The sequence below is a fragment of the Oncorhynchus tshawytscha genome, linkage group LG24 (assembly GCF_018296145.1).
Source record: "Oncorhynchus tshawytscha isolate Ot180627B linkage group LG24, Otsh_v2.0, whole genome shotgun sequence".
NCBI lineage: Eukaryota > Metazoa > Chordata > Actinopteri > Salmoniformes > Salmonidae > Oncorhynchus > Oncorhynchus tshawytscha.
In genome coordinates, this window is record NC_056452.1 from 14317078 (window position 1) to 14341461 (window position 24384).

The window sequence follows — 24384 nt, forward strand, 5'->3', positions numbered from 1 at the left end:
GCTGGTTGAGAGAATGCCAAGAGTGTGCAAAGCTGTCATCAAGGTAAAGGGCAGCTATTTTGAAGAATCTCAAATATAAAATATATTTTGATTTGTTTAACACTTTGGTTACTACATGATTCCATATCTGTTATTTCATAGTTTTGATGTCTTCACTACTTTTCTACAATGTACAAAATAAGAAAAAAATAAGAAAAACCCTTGAATGAGTAGGTGTGTACAAACTTTTGACTAGTACTGTATATGCTAACATGACTTTGTTGGGCAAAGACTCAACATCAAAACTCAAAAGAACAGACAACGACTCTTCTGTTTCGCCACTCATGCCACCCTGCCTGCGTCGCACCAAACGACGAGCATCACAAACACCGGGAATCTTACATTTTTACAAGTTATTTTTTAATTTCACATTTATTTAACCAGGTAGGCCAGTTGAGAACAAGTTTTAATTTAGAACTGCGACCTGGCCAAGATAGAGCAAAGCAGTGTGACACAAACAACACAGAGTTACACATGGGATAAACAAACATACAGTCAATAACACACTAGAAAAGTCTATATACAGTGTGTGCAAATGTAGTAAGATTAGGGAGGTAAGGCAATAAATAGGCCATAGTGGTGAAATAATTACAATTTAGCAATTAAACACTGGAGTGATAGATGTGCAGAAGATGAATGTGCAAGTAGAGATACTGGGGTGCAAAGGAGCAAAAAAATGTAAAACAATATGGGGATGAGGTAGTTGGGTGGGCTATTTACATATGGGCTATGTACAGGTGCAATGATCGGTAAGCTGCTCTGCCAGCTGATGCTTAAAGTTAATGAGGGAGATATAAGTCTCCAGCTTCAGTGATTTTTGCAATTTGTTCCAGTCATTGGCAGCAGAGAACTGTAAGGAAAGGTGGCCAAAGGAGGAGTTGGCTTTGGGGGTGACCAGTGACCAGTGAAATATACCTGCTGGAGCGCGTGCTACGGGTGGGTGGTGCTATGGTGACCAGTGAACTGAGATAAGGCGGGGTTTTACCTAGCAAAGACTTATAGATGACCTGGAGCCAGTGGGTTTGGCGACGAATATGAAGCGAGGGCCCGCCAACGAGAGCATACAGGTTGCAGTGGTGGGTAGTATATGGGGCTTTGGTGAAAAAATGGATGGCACTGTGATAGACAACATCCAATTTGCTGAGTAGAGTGTTGGAGGCTATTTTGTAAATGGCATTGCCGAAGTCAAGGATCGGCAGGATAGTCAGTTTTTCGAGGGTATGTTTGGCAGCATGAGTGAAGGAGGCTTTGTTGCGAAATATGAAGCCGATTCTAGATTTAATTTTTGAGATGCTTAAATGTGAGTCTGGAAGGAGAGTTTACAGTCTAACCAGACACCTAGGTTTTTGTAGTTGTCCACATATTCTAAGTCAGAACCATCCAGAGTAGTGATGCTAGTCGGGCGGGCGGGCGGGTGTGGGCAACGATTGGTTGAAGAACATGCATTTAGTTTAGCTTGCATTTAAGAGCTGTTGGAGGTCACGGAAGGAGTGTTGTATGGCATTGAAGCTCGTCTGGAGGTTTGTTAACATAGTGTCCTAAGAAGGGCCAGAAGTATACAGAATGGTGTCGTCTGCTTAGAGGTGGATCAGAGAATCACCAGCAGGAAGAGCGACATCATTGATGTATACAGAGAAAAGAGTAGGCCCACTGGGGTAGTGGTAAAAAGAGTTTACCACTACCCCAGTTATCACTCCTTTTAATGGCACCCTTTTCTTTTCTTATTCACATATCTTGTCCCCATTCGTTTAACGCAGAGTGCCTGCTGGTTACCCTCACCGATTCCACAGCACTCAATTCTGTTTTCACCTACCCTGAAACCACAAATGGATCAGCCAAAAGACACGGGTCCACTTTTTCCCAGAACTTAACTCCTACTGTCAGACTCATCTTTCTCGGACTCCGAGAACTTCACCACACCTACCACCTTCAATACTTCACCCTCATTCACTTCCATTTCTCCTCCTGTCTTCAGCTCACTCTGCTTACACTTTCTACCATTCTTCTTTAACAAACCATGTCCCTTTTTCCCTCCATTTTTAACCGACTCAAGCTCACCCTCTTCCTCCCTCTTTATCTTAGATCTCCTCTGCCTCTCTTTTTCCCTCCATTCCTCCTCCGTATTCTAAGTACACGTATCATTATCATAATACTGCACTTCTCCTGACATAACTTCTTGTTCTTGCCTTCTCAAGGGACGCCATTTAACCTGCTGTCATAATCTCAGTACAATCAGCACAAGCCCCTCAGGATTTAAACACTCAACAGTGCATCGCACTGCTTTCGGTAAGCCTACACGAAACACAGCCCTTATTTTAAGTGTTTCTAAAATGCCCTATGGGAAAATGTATGGTGGGATAACGATTGCTTTTATGGGTATTATGGGTATTATGTCTCATCCTGTGGTATTTTAGTGTGTTGTGTGAAGAAACTGCCCATTTTAGTGTCCTTTTATTGTCCCCAGCATAAGTTGCATCTGTGTAATGGTCATGCTGTTTAATCAGTTTCTTGATATACCACAGCTGTCCGGTGGATGGATTATCTTGGCAAAGGAGAAATGCTCATTAACAGGGATGTAAACATATTTGTGCACAACATTTGAGAGAAATACACTTTTGTGGAACATTTCTGCGATAATTTATTTCAGTTTATGAAACCAACACTTTACATGTTGCGGTCGTTTATATTTTTGTTCTGTGTAATTTGCGCATTTACTAGCACGAGCCGAGCGAGACTCTTTCTTTGGCGTGAGTGAGTTCGGAACACTTGAATGTATGCGTCTTAGAAGTAGTTATCACATACAAACTTTAGTTATATGTCCATACTCCGAATCAAATATGATTCCCAAAAATAACATGGTCGCTATGGTAGAACGTTTATGTTGGTTGTCGATGTTCTGCATTTATCAGTGCCATCAGGTAAACTGATTTCAGACGTGTCCATGTAAATATGATTATTAGGGAAATCGTTCTTCTTGCAAAGCATGTACATTTTTTAATCGAACTATTATATTAATCTGACTCCACAATAATCGTATTATTGTATTTCTTCAGGGAAGTTAACATTACCATACTCACAAATATATTTGTTTGATATTTTGATTAGTTCACATTGACCATTCAGTTTCAAGGAACGAAAAGACTGAACTAATATTTGTACCTTTTTGTTTCTGGGATTTTACTTTTAACATACACTGCTGACAAACAATTAATAGTTTGATATAATTGTTTAATTATATCACTATATAATTTCTTACAACGTTATTTCACCCTCAACAAATCCGCTCTGCCTCCTACTACTGTGCGTGTACCTTTAACAGGATTTCAGCCAATGGACACACTTGGCGCGTAATTTCAAACGTTTTCAAATGGCTATCTGTTAGAAGGCGAAGAAGTCCTCCGCCGGGCTTGTAAACAAAATAGTTCTTCATATTTTAAAGCACATTTGACACACTGAAATCTGTAAAACGGGGTATATGTTTTACAAAATATAATATCCAATATATTTTATGACCTACCAAGTCCACAGCACAACTATATATTTTAATAAGATTGAATTGTGCGGAGGGATTTCATGTACACTGAAGTACGCTAACCGTTTTGCCAAGCGCAGTAAGGAACCCTCCACATCAGCGAAAGATAGGTAGGGCAAGATAACGAGAAACAGTTTTAGGAAGGTAAGGCGAGTCTTTTAAAACAAGGTTGATGATTTTATCAATCATTGTTATAGTTTAATAAAGGGTAAAATATTATCCTGTAGTTTATGGACGACCAGCTGTTTTGAAGAATATTTGAACTGCCTCAGGTAACGTTAACAAAATAATTTATAATTGCTTGCAAATGTAGCTAGCTAACGCCTGCCAAAAGTTAGATCGCGTAGAACGTTTCAAAGTGGCAACAACATTTGGCTTCGACTGCCCGTTCACAACGGTGTTGAAATAGCCATTCTGGGGAAGGGTTGGTAGTTTGCTAAATGTGTTTATTATGAATAATTTGGTAACACTGAAGCGCGTGGGTAGTTGGCTAGCTAGGTTAGCACAGTGCCATGCGTGTTGGAATACATGTTGGTTGGCGATTCAATTTTAAACTCAAATGTAACTAATTTACAAAGACTGACGCTAGCGTTTACAATCCTCAAACGTATCCTTACTTGGCAGTTGTAACCAGTTGGCACAGATTATTGATCAATACATTGTTGCGATGCTGCAACAAATCAGAACAATGTGGCTAACTAGAATCAGTCATATTTTACACGATCGCTCATTATCTTAACGTTTGTTTCTTTGTATTTTAGGTAAAGTTGAATTCAAAATGTCCCTGCACGGGAAAATTGTTGTAATCAAAAGGAGTGGCGGAGATGGGACTGAGTTTCCTCTGACTGCATCATGCTTATTTGGAAGGTGAGAAAAAGCATTCAAATTCTGTCAACAATACGTGTAATGCCATGGAAGTGAGAGTCATTAACTTAAGTATGTTTTCGTTTTTTTTATTGGTACTGTTCAATGTATGAAAGTCAACTTTTACTGCATGTATGAAACGTATTTTTACTCAGTGGTTCAATGTTGCAGTCTAGCCATTTTAAATTTGTAAAGAGGCGGGCTTTCTTCTGCTGTCGTTGATCAGTATTACAGCGTTTCAAAAGACATGTCACCACAGATCCTAGAGGCCCATTCAACTTTATCCACTGAAAGTCAACTGGATTGGGTTTAGCACACCCATGTTGATAAATTGCCACACGTTTAACATTTACTCAACTGGACTGTTCCTGTATGTGCTGCTGTTAACCCCAATAAGTTTTGCTGGAGTGACAGTTTATGGTAGGGTGTCCACCCATGGGTGACAATTGTACTTCCTTATGTTATAAAATACATTTGACCAATAAATGATTATTCATGTTCTAAATCTTTCAGTGGGATCTTTCTCTAACATATCATTAACATGATATCCAATAAGATTTGGTAACCTAATACATCCGATAATAAGCACCTAGCTCTGACATAGTTGTGCAGATTTCTCATAACTTTAGAGGATTTTGTGGTCGTCTTCAAAGTTGCATGACATGAGCTGAATTAAATGTGTCGTTCAAAGATTGTTTTTTGAAATATATATTTTTTTTACATTTTGAAATATATATTTTATTTATTTATCTGAGAAGCATATTAAAGATTAAAATACTACATCAAAATCGACATCCATCTTGGCTCTAAATAGTTTCATGTCCTCCAGATTCGAGGCAAAAGTGAGCCTGTCAGGTGCAATGCCACTTAAAAAAAAAAAACTTTTACCCTTTCTCGGGCTTCCATTTATTTAGTAATCCTAATTTTGGCCATCCTACAAGGGTAGAAAATAACTAATTATGATAGATGTGGTTTGGGCCCTTTTTCCCATTGGTCAAAAAATGAATTTTTTGATTGGACACCCTACTAATGGGGTTATGAAATATAATTGACATGCCATAAACACAAATGTTGTATTGACAGAACCAAATCTTTATGTATGCAATGAAATCAAAATGTAGACAACCTTTTTACATAATATAATGGTGTTTTTGTCTCTTAGGAAACCTGACTGCGACATTCGCATTCAACTTCCTCATGTCTCCAAGGAGCATTGCAGGATTGAGTTGAATGAAAATAAAGAGGTAACTATAGTCAGTCAATATACATTGCATTCGGGAAGTATTCAGTTTGCTCTACTTTTTCCACATTTTGTAACGTTACAGCCTTGTTCTAAATTGGATCAAATATAAAATAAATCAGATCTACACAATACCCTATAACGACATGGCAAAAACAGGTTTTTAGATATGTTTTTTGCCAATGTATTAAACTGATACCTTATTTACATAACTATTCAGACCCTTTTGAAATTGAGCTCATCAGGTGCATCCTGTTTCCAGTGCTCATCCTTGAGATGTTTTTTGGGTCCACCTGTTGTAAATTCAATTGTTTGGATATGATTTTGAAAGGCACACACCTGTCTATATACGGTCCCACGGTTGACAGAGCAAAAACCAAGCCATGGGGTTGAAGGAATTGTTCGTAGTGGTCCGAGACCTGATTGTGTCGAGGCACAGATCTGGGGAAGGGTACCAAAACATTTCTGCAGCGTTGAAGGTCCCCAATAATAGTGGCCTCAATCATTCTTAAATGGAAGAAGTTTGTAACAGCCTAGACTCTTCCTAGAACTGGCCAAACTGAACAATCAGGGGAGGAGGGTCTTGGTCAGGGTGGTGACCAAGAACCCAATGCTTAGTCTGAAAGAGCTCCAGAGTTCCTCTGTGGAGATAATGATAACCTTCCAGAAAGACAACCATCTCTGCAGCACTCCACAGTAAAAGGCACAGGACAGCCTGCTTGGAGTTTGCCAAAAGGAACCTAAAGGACTCTGACCTTGAAACAAGATTCTCTGGCCTAATGAAGCCATGATTGAACTCTTTAGTCTGAATGCCAAGTGTAACATCTGGAGGAAACCTGATACCATCCCTATGGTGGTGGCAGCGTGCCTGGGAGACAAGTCAGGATTGAGCGAAAGATGAACAGAGATCCTTGATGAACACCTGCTCCAGAGCGTTCAGGACCTTGGAATGGGGGTGGAGGGTCACCTTCCAACAGGACAATGTCCCTAAGCACACAGCCAAGACAACACAGTGGGTGGCCCGGACATGAACCTGCTCGACCATCTCTGGAGAGACCTGATAATAGCTATGCAGCGATGCTCACATCCAACCTGACAGAGCTTGAGAGGATCTGCAGAGAAGAATAGGAGAAACTCTCCAAATACAGGTGTGCCGAGCTTGTAGCGTCGTATCCAAGAAGACTCGAGGCTGTAATCACTGGCAAAGGTGCTTCAACAAAGCACTGCGTATAGGGTCTGAATACTTATGTAAATGTGATATTTCAGTTTTACATTTTTATTTCATACATAAAAAAATAAAGTCTTAACCTGTTTTGCTTTGTCATTATGGGTTATTGTGTGTAGATTGTCCCCCCCCCAATGTAATCCATTTTAGAATATGGCTGTAATGTAACAAAATGTGAAAAGTCAAGGAGTCTGAATGCTTTCCGAATGCACTAATTGCTGTCTTGAATAAGTCAGCTTTATTTTAATGTCTGTAGAGCAAGTATTGAAAGACCGTTTTCTCTTACAGGTTATTTTAACTAATTTGAGTTCAACGAACCCGACCCGTGTCAATGGGGAGGTTTTTCAGCAGTCTGAACGTTTGAAACATGGAGATCTAATCACAATTATTGACCGTTCTTTCAGGTTTGTGCATCTTCTGTCGGTTTATAACAGTCAGAGAATAAGAATTATGTGTTTAGTCTGCTTACTGTCTTCCTCCAATTTGATGGACAGCATGTCATAATTGGACATGTGTTTGGCATTTTGAACATGCACATGGATAGACAATATGATAATGGGTCTTTGTAATTATTTTTCTTCAGGTTTGAATACCCTCCAGCACCCACTCCAAAGAAAAATCGATATTCTACTGCTAGCAAAAGTGAAACTCCTCAGGTATTATGCATGTTGCACACTAAAAGTAAAAGCCTGAGGCATATTTGATAATAAAGCATGACTTACTATTCATTATATGCACCATTGAGGAAATCTACCTCATGAATTGCCTAGAAAGTCTGCTCAAGCTGTCTTTGTCACAGGTTTTACATGAAACCCAAGCAAGGGATACCAGCGCTAAAGATGGAACCAAAACTGCTGATGTCAAACCCAAGGAGGATGGAAGTCTTGAACAGAACAAGCCAAGCTCCCCTTTCTGTGAGCTGTACCAAATGTTCAAACAAGATCTGGATTCCAAGACTCCAAAGAAAGCACTTGGAACACCTGCTTCGAGGCTTTGCCCACAGAACCCTATCTCAACCAGGAAAGTGGATGGGGCGTCTGTCATTTCCACACCCAAGAAGGCGGAGACTGAAAATGTGTCACCTGTCACTGGAGTGACTCCAAAATCAGCTCAGAAGAAGCGAAAGTCCCTCAAAGGTCGGGTTGTTGAGGGGAATGTGCCAGTCGACGATTTCATCCAACTGCCTCCATCTATTCTTGAAACTCCCAAAGGTAAAAGGCGTTCTTCAAAGTCCATAACACCCACCACTGTTGAAGAAAAATCCGCCCCTGTTTCTCAGAGGAAAAGTCACCTGGCAACCCCCGAGAAGTTCACTGCTAGTGAAGTGGCTGAGCAGGTTTCTGAGTGTCCGACTGCAGAAATCCTTACGACCCCCACTCGGAGGAGGAGCAGGGAAGCCACTCCTATCAAATCTTTGATAACTGGGGTAGAACCACCTGCTGATGCTTTCGTCTCAAACCAAGACCAGATCGTACTAACTGAGAATTCCACGGCAAGTACTCCTAAGATCAAGCACTCCCGCTCTCCAAGGCCTGCTGGGGAAAAGCTTCAAGCCCAGGATGTGCTTTGTGAGCTGGAGGTGACCACACCCATCAATGGTGAGGAAACAAGGCCCAGTTATTTCCCAATAGTGGTCACATTTTTCACGTATACATATTAACCTACTTTGAAACTTAAGCAATGTCAATTATTTGATTCACATTCTGTATTATTCCAATGTTTAACCCAATGTCTGTATATATGTATAAACAAAGCCATTGATCACGTGACACCATTCATTCCTATGTGGAGACTCGATAGCCATCTTAACACAGACTTCAATGCGCTATCATGGAGACATGCACAGTTTGAGCTACTCCGGGAAGTGACTTTACACCCTAGCTGCCCTCTCTCAATCACTGACTCAAAGTTCAAGGCCGACCAGAGTACTGCAGGCCGCCGTTAGCAACTAAATTATCCTTAACTACTTCTGTGTGCAATTTAAAATAACCTTTTCAAGGATCTCTGGTCTATTGGTCCCATGATTCTTCTAAAAAATGTTTCCATTCCCTATAATAGTGGTCCTGTTTTCTGCTAACAATGCCTGTTGTACTGCAAACAGCCATGAACCTCTGGTTTCAATGAGAGTGGGCAGTTCTCCCCTGGTTTAACCTAAGGTGTCATGTCTTGTGATTGCATGTGTTTTACCACTATAATAAAATATTTCTCATTTCCATCTACTCAGTTAAACAGTCGTCTGCTAAGAAACGGAAGAGTGGAGACCTTGAAACTGAATTTCCAACACCTCTGTGCAAGAGGAAAAGGGTTTCATTTGGAGGTCATTTGGAGCCGGAACTGTTCGATAAACGTCTTCCTCCTGACTCCCCACTATGCAAAGGTGCCACTCCTGGACGGCGAAGCTTGTGTGCCCCCAAAATAAAACAGTCACTCCTCAGGAGAGCGTCTGCAATTGGTCTGATAAAGGCAAGTTCAATAATATACTGTTGGTTTGTGTGCTGACTTTGCTCATTTCACATATATTGCTGATTCTCACTTAAATTATTTTTGCATTTTATAGGAGCATGAACAATCTGCCCCAGAGACTCTTAGCGTGAAAGGAAGTCCAGGAAAGAAGGCATCTCCCAAGACTCCCTCGCCTGCCAAGAAGTCGCCGAAGGCATCTGCCAAGACTCCCTCGCCTGTCAAGAAGTCGCCGAAGGCATCTGCCAAGACTCCCTCGCCTGTCAAGAAGTCGCCGAAGGCATCTGCCAAGACTCCCTCGCCTGCCAAGAAGTCGCCGAAGGCATCTGCCAAGACTCCCTCGCCTGTCAAGAAGTCGCCGAAGGCATCTGCCAAGACTCCCTCGCCTGTCAAGAAGTCGCCGAGGGCGTCTGCCAAGACTCCCTCGTCTGCTAAGAAGTCACCAAAAGCTAAAACGCCATCTCCAGGTAAAGAGAAGACCCTGAAAACCGCTGTCAAGACTCCATCTCCTGCTCGAAGAAAGTCTACATTAAAAGATGAATCTCAAACACCCAAGGCTGGGAAAACTCCTAAGACCCCTGCCAGTTTGCCATCAGCCAACACGACACCCACCATGCAAGGCCGGTTCTCAGTGTCCCTCGTCAGCACCCCATCACCCACCGCAGACCAGGACTCTGTCCTACAGCCGTCTGTCACTGTAACGCCTCGTGTTCCCTTGAGGCGAACGACAATGTCGTCTACCTCGAAGACGACACAGAAAAGCGCAATGAAAAATTCCCTTCAAGTCATCCGTAGAAGAAGTGGTGTTTCTCGGGCATCTATGAAAGGTATGCATCCATTTACTTTATTTCCTATTTGGGATTCAATAACTTTTTTTTGTTGATTTTGTATTTTGATTCCAATCTAAGTGTTTAATTTCCTTTGTTTCAAGTTGTGAATTCCTGGGCTGACATTGTGAAGTTTGGCCAGACCAAGACCCAAGCTGTTATCCCAACCAAGAAAACCACCCGAGTGACTAAGACGAAGACTGTTGTACCAAAACCGAAGGTATGTTTCGATAGTATTTTGCCCTCCATGACTGCACTTTATGAAATTTGTCTAGTGTAGCAAATTGAAGCTTGTTGTTAAATTGACTTCAATGGTAGTCTTGATTTTGTTTTTCTATGGCTACATTACCTAACTTGTTGATGTTCGTTCTGTTACAGACACCTGTGAGGAAACTCATAGGACATGTCAGCACTGGTCATGCCGATTCACCTGTGACCATTGTTGTGGGCAAAGCTCACAGGCTGAAAGCCATTCAGCCAAGTGGGGCTGCCCCAAAGCTTGTCCACAACATTGCTGTGCTAAAAAAGAACATGAAAATGGATGAGGATTTGTCAGGTAATTGGTCTATTTCCTAATCCCACTGTTCTATGTGCATATGTTTTTCATGTGGGGTGTTGGTAAATATACTGTATTGTAAGAGAGTGCCTCACTCTGAACTTTTTACTTGCCGTAGAGAGTAGAGCCGATGAGTGTTTGTTATGAAGATGGTTAGTGACTTACTCTGTTACTGGCAACAATTTTAATAGGTATACATAAACATGTGCTAAGAAAGCTGTCATAAATTTAAAAAATTATTTTGCGCTCTGGAACTCAAACCAGGGTGCTCAGAATTCGGCGTAGATTGCCAGGGTGAATTTATGAACTCATCCATTGTATATAAAGGACTTGTTACATACATTGTCATATTGTTCTCAAGTAAAGCAACCTGGTTTTGTTTGTGGTTTCAGGCATTGCAGACATTTTCAAGACCCCCGCTAGGCAGAGGAAGTCTGTGGTCAATGTGCAGAGTGCCCTCAAGACCCCCCTGAGAGCCCAGTCTACATCTATGATTGAATCATCAGTGATGAATACCCCAGAGGAGACTGGTAAGTGATTTTGGGGGGGGTGGGCTCAATTGCATACTCCTTGTCCCTCCCCTCTGGCCTTCTCCAATGGGTTTTGAGAAGAGGCGAGAGGACACAAGGAGTATGCAATTGAGATTCTCCCTATGATCATGTCAAGATGAGTATGAATGATGAAGAATCTGGTGTGGGGGACTTTTTCTGAATTGTACATTTTTAATATGTTTCATACGTTGTTTTTATGCTCATCAAACTATTCATTGACCACTTGTGCGCTGTGGATGGGGAGCATTGTCATCCTATGGAGGTGTAGCTGAAATAATGGCCTGCCCAGCATTTTTATACAAGGGTTGGTAATTCCAGTCCTAGGGGGCCTGATTGGTATCAGTTTTGCCCCAGCTAACACGCCTGACTCCAATCACTTAATCATGATCTTCAGTTTAGAATGCAATTTGATTAATCGGCTGTTTGCTAGGGATGGAGAAAGTATGACATCAATCAGGCCCTCGAGGTCTGAAGTTGCCCTGCCCTACATGATGTTAATTGCTTAATTAACTCAGGAACCACACCTGTGTGGAAGCACCTGCTTTCAATATACTTTGTATCCATTATTTACTCATGTGTTTCTGTTATTTTGGCAGTTAGCTATATCATGCTGAAATCGGTTGACACTAAACATATCCTATCTTCACAGGTGAAATGGTGGTGTCTCCACTTGTTGTTTCTACTGCTAAACGGGGCGCGTACAACAGCGATGCAGTCACTAGACTCCTTCGGGATGGTCAAGAATCCAGTTTCATCACGGAGGAAGCTGATGACTCCCGTACTACACAAAATGAGATTCTTGCCTTAGAGATGTCTTCAGAGGAATCGAAGGAAGAACAGCGGTCAGAATCAAAAAAATCTATTTTGACTCCCAAGCAGAAGAAACCCGAACAACCCGAGTGTCTCACTGGAGTGAAGAGGATCATGAAGACCCCAAGACAGAAGGTGCAACCCATTGAAGACCTCAGAGGAAAACTGATGACAACTCCAAGAGGGCCTAAAGCTTCTCAGGAAGTAAGCCTAGTTGGTGTAAAGGAACTCCTGACCACCCCCAAACAAATCGCTGAACCTGTTGAAGAGATGTCTGGTAAAGTCCAAGATGACTACATCCACAGCGAGACAAAAGAGGTAAAGGCAACACGGCTATTTCTGTGTAGTTTCAGCTCCATTGTTCTCTTTTTATAACAGATGTTTGGTATAATGGTAAGTTTACATACCAAAAGGTCTTTAGCATAACTTATTTGCCTGTTATGTTTATTAGCTGTTGAATGGTTTATTTCATCTTATCCCATGACTACTATAATAGGTTCTGAATATTTCAACTGTATCAGCTTTTTAATTAAAAGGGTCTTTGTTTCATTTTCAGATTCACGGCAACGCCATTTCTCCTAAATGCCTCTCAGGTAACATATCTGCTTGCTAGATAGCTAACATGAGCATTCACAATGCACAGAGTGACAAGTTAGCTTCGCCCGTCAGTCCACATCAATGTTTGAATAGCAATTCTACATTGGTGTTTGACGCTCTGCTTATTCTGCTACCGGTAGTTAGTTTACACGGAAGAGCGTGGTTACTTGGCTGGCTAGGTTGGTAAGCACAGTGGCATGTGTGTTCAATGCAGCAATGCATATTGGTTGGCGATTCAATTCTTAACTCATGTAACCTACGAGTAGTTTACTACTATCAAGAGGCATTGCAATCACTCAACTTAATCTTGCTAGGCAGTACTAACCAGTTTGCACACAGGTTATTGGTTGCTGTTCTTTTTACGAATCGTAACAACTAGCTAGCTCGTGCCAGTAGCTAGAATCATTGAGTCACACATTTCACATGATTGCTCAATGTCCTAACATTTTATTTTTTATTTAGGTAACGTTGAATTCAAAATGCCCCTGTTCGGGAAAATAGTTGTAATCAAAAGGAGTGGTGGAGATGGGACTGTGTTTCCTCTGACTGCATCATGCTTATTTGGAAGGTGAGCTTAAGCTGTTCAAATCTGTCAACATGTGAAATGCCATAGCAGTGAGTGCCATTATCTAAATGTTATATATTCATAGCATTGTATGAGTCTACTTTTGCTGCATGTATGGAACGTGGTTTTTACTTGGTGCTGGGCTTGGGCGAAACCCCGGTGTACATTATATTTTGAAATACCAACAGGTTGATTTACAATACCGGGAGGAAGAAAAAATGTCATCTGAAATGTGTCAAATTATATCCAGCCCAGGGCTCCAGCTATGCATTTGGCTTGTTTACTTGCTAGCCAATCAAGCTTCTTGACTACAGCAGAGACATTTGCTTAATCTTGACATTTAGCAAGTTAGCAAACCAAATGCATAGCTTGAGACTAGAGCAGGATATAATTTATTTGACACATCTTAGATTTCTTAATGTTTTTGCCAATCCCTACTTGGTCACTTTTAAATTTGTGACGAGGCGGCCTTTCTACTGCAGTCTTCGGTTGTTGAGCTTTGTTCACTATTACAGCTTTTCGAAACGTTTCAAAAGACGTCACCACAGACCCTAGAGATCCATTCAGCCTTATCCACTGAAAATTAATTATGGATTGGATTTGGCCTGCTCTTGTTTATAAATTGCCACACATTTAGCATTTACTCAACTGAACTTTTGTTTCCATATGTGTGCTGTGTGAACCCCAGCAATTGTAGCTGTTGCTGGAGTAACAGCTTATGGGGATAAAGATAAACCATGAAATACAACTTAAATGCCTTAAACAGTTTTTTTTTAAGTTTAAAAATGTGACAATCATATATTTGCAGAGCTGATGATGGGTATACAATGAAATCAGGAAATGTTGACAACCTTTCTACAGAATATTTATTATGGTCTCATTGTCTCTTAGGAAACCTGACTGCGACATTTGCGTTAAACTTCCCGAAGTATCCAAGGAGCATTGCAGGATTGAGTTGAATGAAAATAACGAGGTAATTGCAGAGTCAGCCAGTATAATTGCTGCCTTCAATAAGTCAGTTACTTTAATTTTAGTGTCTGTAGAGCAAGTATTGTAAGATACTTTCCCCCCCCTTCTCTTGCAGGTTATTTTAACTAATTTGAGTTCAACGAACCCGACCCGTGTCAATGGAGAGGTTTTGCAGCAGTCTGAACATTTAAAACATGGGGATCTAATCACAATTATTGACCGTTCTTTCAGGTTTGTACATCTTATGTCGCTTTATAAGTCAGCAAATAAGAATTTATTAAATGTGTTTAGTCTAGAGCCTGACCGATATGGGATTTTTGATCTGATTTTAATGTAAATATTCCCTGTTAACCTCCTGAAGCTAGGGGGCACTATTTTTATGTTTGGAAAAATAACGTTCCCAAAGTAAACGGCCTATTTCTCAGGACCAGATGCTAGAATATGCATATAATTGACCGATTTATGATAGAAAACACTCTTAACGTTTCCAGTCAAAATATTAACTGTCAAAATATATTGTCTGAGTATAACAGAACTGATATTGCAGGCGAAACCCTGAGAAAAATCAAACCAGGAAGTGGCGTCTATTTTGAAAATGTTCCATAGCCTCCCCTTGCTCCATTTAAAGGGATATTAACCAGATTCCTTTGTCTGTGGCTTCCCTAAGGTGTCAACAGTCTTTAGACATAGTTTCAGGCTTTTATTTTGAAAAATGAGCGTGACGGATCACATTGCGTAAGTGGAGAGGTGGGCGCTCTCAGAGTGAGTTTGTGCGCAATTGAGTAAAGCCGCCATGGTTCCTCCCGCTGTTATGGAAAAAGCTACACACTCGGTTGATATATTATCGAATATATATTTTAAACTACCTGAGGAATGATTATAAAAAACATTTGGCATGTTTCTGTGGACACTTTGGAATTTCCGTCTGCGTTGTCATGACCTCTTTCCTGTGGATTTCTGAACATAACGTGACAAACAAACGTCAGTATTTTGGGTATAAAAATAATCTTTATGGAACAAAAGGAACATTTGCTGTGTAACTGGAAGTCTCGTGAGTGAAAACATCCGAAGATCAAAGGTAAACGGTTAATTTGATTGCTTTTCTGACCAAGCTGATGCTAAGTGTATATAATGCTATGCTAGGCTATTGATAAACTTACACAAACGCTTGGATTGCTTTTGCTGTAAAGCATAATTTCAAAATCTGAGACGACAGGGTGATTAACAAAAGGCTAAGCTGTGTTTCAAAATATTGCACTTGTGATTATATGAATATTTGTTAGTAATATTATTTGACTGTGCTATTCAGCGGTTGCCGACGAACTTTATCCCGCTACAGGGATAGGTAGCGTCGAAGTTAACGATATCTGCCAAAAAATGTATTACTATAGCTGGAAAGAAAAAGAAAAATACATTTTCTGTATGGATTGTGCTTAAAACAGCCCTGCAAAAATACTTGAAGCTTATTTCCTAAATTTGATTAAAGAACATTAAATGTAAGCAACAAAATTTATGAGCACCAGAATGACAAGATATGTTTATGGAAAAACTGTTACTCTAGTGAAATGAGGATAAACTGTACTGATTGCAGCAAAAATGTGCCTCTGAAGATGGCTGCCTCGTGCTAGCCTGCTGGAAAATGAGACGGGACACATTTTCAATGTATTGGTATTTACGGTAGCTATGTTGTCATCAATTGAAGAGCTGTGGTCACTGAATTCTGGTAGTTGTCACTTAAAATGAAAAACATAACTCGCAAAATTGGCTGCTGGCATATTGCAGCCTTTCGCCCCAAGCGTTGCCTCAGTGAACGGTCCTTGCTTACCCCATTGAAGTTGAAATGTAAAATGGTAAGGTTTATGGTTTAGTTAGGGTACTCTCCACCACAAAAAAATATATATTTTTAGAAGCTATAGAAATGCATTTATTAATGTGTCTTGTTTGCCACATTTATTCTATTAGACACCTTTTAATGCATACTTTTAAATTGTGAGTTAAACACAACTAAGAATAAATATACAGTGCCTTCAGAAAGTATTCACACTCCTTGACTTTTTCCACATTTTGTTGTTACAAAGTGGGATTAAATGTGATTTAATTGTCATTTTCAGTCAACAATCTACACCGTACAAACATTCTAAGATTGGTTTTATTTTTCATTATTGTTAACAAATCTTGATTAGAAATGTATTCAACCCCTCAATACATGTTGAATCAACTTTTGGCAGCGATTACACCAGTGAGTCTTTCTGGGTAAGTCTCGAAGAGCTTTCCACCTGGATTTGCCAACATTTCCCCATTCTTTTAAATTCCTCAAGCTCTGTCAAATTGGTTGTTGATAATTGCTAGACAACCATTTTCAGGTCTTGACATAAATTTTCAAGCAGATTTAAGTCAAAACCATGACTCTGCCACTCAGGAACATTCAACATCTTCTTGGTTAGCAACTCTGGTGTAGCTTCGGTTTTGTTTTAGGTTATGATCCTGCTGAAAGATGAATTCATCTCCCAGTGTCTGGTAGAAAGCAGACTGAACCAGGTTTTCCTCTAGGATTTTGCCTGTGCTTAGTTCTGTTTCTTTTTTATCCTGAAACTCACATCCTTAATGATTACAAGCATACCCATAACATGATGCAGCCACCACAATGCTTGAACATATGGAGCGTGTTGTATGTTTGGGGCAAATGCAATAACACTTTGTTCAGGGCAAAAGGTTTATTGCTCGGCCACATTTTTTGCAGTATTCCTTTAGTGTCTTGTTGCAAACAGGATTCATATTCTTTATTATCTACATGCTTCCTTTTCACTATTTCAATTAGGTTAGTATTCTGGAGTAACTGGTGTTGATCCGTCTTCAGTTGTCTCCCTTCACAGCTGTTGTTTTAAAGTCACTATTGGCCTCCTGGTGAAATCCCTGGCAAGGGAGTTAGGAAGAATGTCTTTGTAGTGACTGCGTGCTTTATAAAAAGAAAAAAAAAGAAATTCCTCTCTACCAATAGGTGCCCCTTGTGGCATTGGAAACCCCCCCCCTCCCCATCTTTGTGGTTGAATCTGTTTGAAATTCCCTGCTTGACTGAGGGACCTTACAATTATCTGTATGTGTGGGGTGCTGAGATGGGGTAGTCATTAAAAAATGTTTGACAATATTATTGTACACAGTACATGCAATTTATCGTGACTTTTACTCCTGAACCTTTGCCATATCAAAGTCGTTGACTATTTATTGATTTTCATTTTTAATGAATTTGCAAAAAAAATTCTAAACACAATTCCACTTTGACATGGGATATTGTGTGTAGGCCAGAGGGAGGGGGAAATCTATTTTTAAATTCATGCTGTGACACAACAAAATGTGGAATAAGTCGAGGGGTGTGTCAACTTTCTGAAGGCATGGTAAATATTTTAGACATGACTAATGTTACTGTCCCCATTACAAAAAAATATATATATTTTTTTTACTCATTTCGTTGAAATGTTTGAAATACTGTAGAATTTCATGAATTCCTATGGAGAACTGCTCCTACTGGGGAGTGCCAATATGGCCGACCGTTGACTTGAAAGCCTCAATAGAGCTTCTGGTTTGTTCAGCCATCGCTATTGGGAAAGTGTATATAGGGTTTTAGAATAAACAAACTCTATTTTCCATCACTGGCTTAGGTGGTCTTATACATTTTTTCTATGAGATAATGGCAGTCAGTTAACATGACCTTTTTATGAAGCCTTTATGGTCCTTATGTGCTTTATTACATACATTCACAGTGACGTTAGCTGATGATTATCTCATACAACAAAAGGTATATTAACGCCATTTTCCCCATCTGCTTTGTCCAACGGAACATGACTGAGTTAGTGCCTACAAAAAGACCATTACAATTTTTTTTCTGGCCAATACATAACATCGGCAATCCATGGTTTATGTACATAAATGAATGCAGTGGCCAACTGACTTTAGAAACTAGGCATTAAGAGGCATCAAATCTTCCAATGCGTATCAAACAAATCTAGAAAATAACTGAACGAAGCATCACCTAATGCGCTCGACATCTTTAATCAATACTTTTTGACATTATTAATTAAACAGGTCTGGCTGCGGTTCGGGCTGCCACCCAGACGGAACCGGCATGGACACGTAGCCAACACCACTATCAACAATGGCGACAAGTGTCACATCAAAGGTGACGGGCTCACTGTGCTGAAAGGACAGGGACCGTAATAACTGTGCACTCCATGGCACTGATGGAGAGCCAATTCTGGTCAGGCACGGCTGATACAGGCGACAGCCGTTAAACACAGCATCAAATAATGCTAAAGAATAAGCAGCCCATTCACTCCAGTAGGCCCCATGAAATCATACCAATACAACAGCACAACCATTTTATGTCAAAAAAAAAAAAAACAGCTATTACCTTCCATTGCAAATATATTTGATCATGTCTATCACACTGACATGGGATCTAAAGTTTTACATGCAACAGTGTTTCAGTCATTGTTTTCAGAGATGGCTAACAGCAAGCGAGCTGCAACAAAACTGCCACTCATCAGATAATCAATTGTAAACATAGTATGAAAGTACATCTTAAAGGTTAGCAAATTAGCAAAAACATCCATCTTGAAGTTAACAGCTGCTGCAGCTATTTTGTCACACTACAACAAAAGCTAGTGAATGTTACTAGTGTGAGCAAACTACTGCTTGTGACACTGATTATTTTCTCTTGTCGAGTCCTGTCAATGTGATTGGGTCATTCCACTATCACTCATTCTGCTCTAATACAGTTGAATGCCAGAAGCCTTCTGTCCAGCTTCTGAAGGCCTAGCCAATGGCTGGCTGAGCTAGCTCAATTTTTCTACCCAGAGACCACCAAAGAGAATCTGGATTTTGATCATTTTCTCTATTCAGTATTAACCCTGCTCTTTACAACACAAACTGAAGGCATGGAATCAGAAAATGATTACAATTATTGTAAAGATGAAATACAAATGACATTTCATTTTAATTTCTACAAAAATATCTGAAGGCCTACAACTGATTGTTCCCTACTGATTGAATATAACACATCAGATTTTGCGGCCTTTGCTAAAGGACTAATGAAATGCAAAGAGTCTTTTTCCTCAGATGTTTTCTCTGCACCTTATCTCGGCCCTTTTCGGTGGATTAAACGCTGATGCAAATACATGCGTAAAAGGCTGCTATCGTCCGTTTTTTATTATATCGGCCCACCGATTTAAAAATCAGTCAGGCTCTAGTTTAGTTTGCTTATAGTCCATTTTAAAATGTGATGGACAGCATGTCATAATTGAACAATTATTTGTCATGTTAAACCATACACTTGGATCCATAGGTTTAATGGTGTACTGTTAACATTTTAATTTGATATTTTCCTTTTCAGGTTTGAATACCCTCAAGCACCCACTCCAAAGAGAACTAGATCTTCTAAACAGAACACTCCAAGAGGGCCTAAGGCTCTTCAGAAAGTAAGCTTAGGTGTTGTGAAGACCCCCAAGCATGTCACTCAACCTGTTGAAGAAATTTCTGGTGACGCCCAAGAGATTCCTGATGCCATGACAACCGAGGCAGTGGAAGAGCTTGCTGCTGCTCTTGCTGAGGCAGTGGAGGAAGAACAACCTGCTCCTCTTGCTGAGGCAGTGCAGGAGGTAGAAGAGCCAGTTTCTGCACCTGCTGAGGCAGTGGAGGAGAAACAACCTGCTCCTCTTGCTGAGGCAGTGCAGGAGGTAGAAGAGCCAGTTTCTGCACCTGCTGAGGCAGTGGAGGAAAAACAACCTGCTCCTCTTACTGAGGCAGTGCAGGAGGTAGAGACTGTTTCTGCACCTGCTGAGGCAGTGAAGGAAGAGCAACCTGCTCTTCTTGCTGAGGCAGTGCAGGAGGTAGAAGAGCCAGTTTCTGCACCTGCTGAGGCAGTGAAGGAAGAGCAATCTGCTCTTCTTGCTGAGGCAGTGCAGGAGGTAGAAGAGCCAGTTTCTGCACCTGCTGAGGCAGTGGAGGAAAAACAACCTGCTCCTCTTACTGAGGCAGTGCAGGAGGTAGAGACCGTTTCTGCACCTGCTGAGGCAGTGCAGGAGGTAGAAGAGCCAGCTTTTGCACCTGCTGAGGCAGTGGAGGAAGAACAACCTGCTCCTCTTGCTGAGCCTATTGCTGCACCTGCTGAGGCAGTGGAGGATGAACAACCTGCTCCTCTTGCTGAGCCCATTGCTGCACCTGCTGAGGCAGTGGAGATGGCACATCTTGACAGTGAAGAGCCTTCTGTTCCAGTAAAAGGTAGAGTAAAGAAAACTGAGGGGATTGTGCTACCACCTGCTAGAGGGAGATCGGCAAGGCGTAATGAGACCAGTAGCGTTGAGGCACCAGCAGAAACTATGGACTCTGTGGCTGTCCAGGAGAAAATGGCAGTTGACCCAGTTCCTGCTGAAAAGCTCAAGAGAGGAAGAAAGGCCAAACAGGCTTCTGTAGAGAGAGTTGAATCAGTGCAGGAGAACGCTGTTGAAAGTGAGAGTGCTGAAATTCCTCCAATTGAGGACCAGCAGCCAACTTCTGATGTCCCCGTGGAGAAACCCAGAAGAGGAAGAAAGGCCAAACGGGCTTCTGTAGAACAAGTTGAAACCGTGTTGGAGAACACTGAAGCTGTGAGTGTTCCTGTCACTGAGACGTTTGAGGCCCAGACTCCAGTCGTTAGGTCTGAGAGAGGAAGAAAGCCTAAACAGGATTCAGTAGAAGAAGTTGAAGCGGGGGTTCTTGAAATTCCTCCAATTAAGATTGTGGAAGCCAAGGAGATGCCTGCTAGTGTTCCTGTTGAGAAACCACAGGCAAGAGGAAAACGGGGTAAACAGGAATCTGAAGAAGCCAAAACAATGGAAGAAAATGTTGTGGCGGTTGATATTCCTACAGAAGAGGTGGAGGCCTCAGTCCTGTTTGCAAAACCCATAAGAGGAAGAAAGACTAAGCAGGAGCCTGTAGATCAAGTGGAGTCTGTGAGTGTTGAAACTCCCATTGAAGAAGTTGAGGCCCAGGAGCAGACCACTGTGGCTCCAGTTGAGAAACCCAAAAGAGGGGGAAGAAAGACTAAGCAGGCTTCTGTAGAGCAAGTTGAGGATCACCCTGTTGAGTCTCTGACTGTTGAACTCCAGGAGCAGACTACTGTGGCCCCAGTTGAGAAACCCAAAAGAGGGGGAAGGAAGACTAAGCAGGCTTCTGTAGAGCAAGTTGAGGATCACCCCGTTGAGTCTCTGACTGTTGAACTCCAGGAGCAGGCCACTGTGGCTCCAGTTGAGAAACCCAAAAGAGGGGGAAGAAAGACTAAGCAGGCTTCTGTAGAGAAAGTTGAGTCTGAGGATCACCCTGTTGAGTCTCTGACTGTTGAAGCCAAGGAGCAGACCACTGTGGCTCCAGTTGAGAAACCCAAAAGAGGGGGAAGAAAGACTAAGCAGGCTTCTGTAGAGAAAGTTGAGCCTGTTGAGGATCACCCTGTTGAGTCTCTGACTGTTGAAGCCCAGGAGCAGACCACTGTGGCTCCAGTTGAGAAACCCAAAAGAGGGGGAAGAAAGACTAAGCAGGCTTCTGTAGAGCAAGTTGAGCCTGTTGAGGATCACCCTGTTGAGTCTCTGACTGTTGAAGCCCAGGAGCAGACTACAGTGGCCCCAGTTGAGAAACCCAAAAGAGGGGGAAGGAAGACTAAGCAGGCTTCTGTAGAGCAAGTTGAGCCTGTTGAGGATCACCCTGTTGAGTCTCTGACTGTTGAAGCCCAGGAGCAGACTACAGTGGCCCCAGTTGAGAAACCCAAAAGAGGGGGAAGGAAGACTAAGCAGGCTTCTGTAGAGCAAGTTGAGCCTGTTGAGGATCACCCCATTGAGTCTCTGACTGTTGAGCTCCAGGAGCAGACTACCTTGGCTTCGGTTGAGAAACCTAAAAGAGTGGGAAGAAGGACTAAACAGGACCCTGGGTGTGTCGTCCCGCCAGTATCCACAGAGACTCCGGAGGAAACATCTGCTCCCCCTACAGAGAACCCTAAAAGAGGAGGAAGAAGAGCAAAGCAGCAGAAGGTTCCTGAAGTGGTGGAAGTTGAGAACATGGTAGTGCAGGAGGTCCACCTTCCTGCACAAACTGAGGTTGATGCTAGACCAGAGCGTGAAGAGGCTGTTGCTGATGCTGAAGAACTGCTGGAAGCTCCGGTTGTCAAACCGGGATGGAGAAGGAAGGCAAAAGCCGTTGTGAAGGATGAAGTGCCTGCCAAGCGAGCACGCAGAGGAGCAGCTGATTCCACAAAGGTGCCCACTGTTGCAGAAGCAACTGTGGAAGTTCCAACTGAGCCTGTCAAGCGAGGTAGAAGGTCAGCTAAATCCAAAGTCTCTGCAGATGAAACCACCATTGCAGCCGAGAGCACTCCGTTGGAGGCTGAGGTAACAGACACGGGGGTTATGACTGCTGTGGTTAGAAGAGGAAAAGCCCCTAAAAGGGGAAATGCTGTTTCTGAAACTACCTCTGACCAGGCAAATTCTATTGAAGGCATGGAAACCATTGACGAAGACTCAAAAAAGACCTCAAAATCTGTGAATTGGAAACCTGATTTGGAAGTTACACACAAGGTCACCCCTCTTCCTAAACAGAAGACATCCAGACGGAATGATACTGTTCCTGTTACTAAGGTTGAAGAACAGCCTGAACGGAGTGAAGAACAGCAGGTTGTGAAGACAATGCGAGGAAGAAGAGCAAGATCTTACGTCACGGTCAAAGAGGAGACCGTACAATCAACACCCTCAAAAAGGGCACGCCATTGCACCATAAAGACCTCTGCTGCTGAAGCCACGGTCCCCATTTCAAAGCCAGTAAACGAAAGAAATGCAGCAAGATCTATGACAACTGAAGAGGCAGATCTCTCTGATAAAGCTGTTCCAAAGGAGCCTGTCAAGAAAACGAGACGAGCAGCAAAGTCTACTGCAGCAGCTCCCGTTGAGGCCACGAGCACTACTCCTGCTGTCCCGGAGGGGGAGACCATCCCCGATGCCACAGTTGTGGCTGCTACAAAAGGAAGAGGTAAAGCGACAAAAGGAAAAACAGTATCTCAGGACATTGAGCAAGGTACTGAGTCGGAGCAGCCGTGTAAGCCCCGCAGAGGGAGAGCAGCAAGAAAATAGAGCTTAGGCAGTCATAGATTTGTTTGTTTTTAATCCTTTGTTATAGAAATGCTAATGCTCAACTTATTATTTTTTGTACTTGCCTGGAGTTACAGATGTATAATTGAAGGCCAGTGCTTTACAATATTATTCTGATTTTTGGTCTTAATTGTGGTTAGTTTTGCTACATTCTCTGAATATTTTTTTACATTTTTAAAGAATTTGTATTTAGACTGAAAATAGTTTGGGTGAAATTATTCATATTAAAAATAAAAAAATTAAGTTGTCAGAATTTCTTATTATGCTTTAGTAGGTTATTATTGAGTAGGTTCTGGTACTGTACATTTTTATATTTGTCTTTGATTAAACTCCCAACACATACAATACCACATGCATGGAGGTTATCCCCACACATTATTCATTCAGATTAGTGAGGATACATTCACAAACGATTCAAGTATTTCCATTGTGGTTGTTTTGGCCAAAATGACATCGCCGTTTAAAAGAATAACAATGCTTTGTTTGACACACACAAAGCAAGGAGGCAGCTCTTGTATGAAATGGTTTCCAGAACCTGTGAAGAGAACAAATGGTGCAAAACTCCCCATCTCTGCCCCAGACCCTCTGATGAAACAGGTGGTCATCTTTACTGTCAAAAAGAAGCCGTGTAAGCTTTAAACATTTGGGATCTGCATAAAGTACGTGTCAAACTCATTCCACGATGGGCCGAGTGTCTGCAGGTTTTTTTATCCTCACTTGATTGATGATTTGAGGTCACAGATTAGTTAGGAACTCCCTTCACCTAGTTGTCTAGTTAGGTCTTAATTGAAAGCAAAAACCAGCAGAGTTTGACACTCCTTGTCATAAAGTAATTGTCTGTCAGTTGTCTCGGAGTAAAATTAAAATAAAGAAGGAATTGTTCTAAAGTTCACATACTGTGCAGAAAAATGCATTGTGGTTTAGACGACTTCTGACTGCATCTAGAAATAAAAGATGAGATGCAGTTTTTAGCTGGCAAGTATGTTGA

General features: G+C 41.6%; 1 protein-coding gene across 7 annotated transcripts; it reads left to right on the top strand.

The window, feature by feature from the left end:
• Positions 1 to 3650: 3650 nt before the first annotated feature.
• Positions 3651 to 23646, top strand: mki67 (marker of proliferation Ki-67). Of its 7 annotated transcripts, none has more exons than XM_042305351.1 (18): positions 3651 to 3843; positions 4333 to 4438; positions 5598 to 5679; positions 7189 to 7304; positions 7484 to 7556; positions 7700 to 8498; positions 9125 to 9363; positions 9458 to 10187; positions 10292 to 10407; positions 10566 to 10743; positions 11136 to 11273; positions 11944 to 12422; positions 12661 to 12697; positions 13164 to 13269; positions 14158 to 14239; positions 14351 to 14466; positions 19622 to 21338; positions 21696 to 23646. In XM_042305351.1, exons 2-18 carry the CDS (start codon positions 4350 to 4352, stop codon positions 23376 to 23378), a joined length of 6780 nt encoding a protein of 2259 aa, XP_042161285.1. In that variant the 5' UTR covers positions 3651 to 3843; positions 4333 to 4349; the 3' UTR covers positions 23379 to 23646. The 7 variants fall into 7 exon arrangements, with proteins under 7 accessions (XP_042161285.1, XP_042161284.1, XP_024242516.2 ...); XM_042305350.1 differs by having other exon boundaries at positions 19622 to 21317; positions 21552 to 23646; XM_024386748.2 differs by having other exon boundaries at positions 19622 to 21297; positions 21532 to 23646.
• Positions 23647 to 24384: the final 738 nt, after the last annotated feature.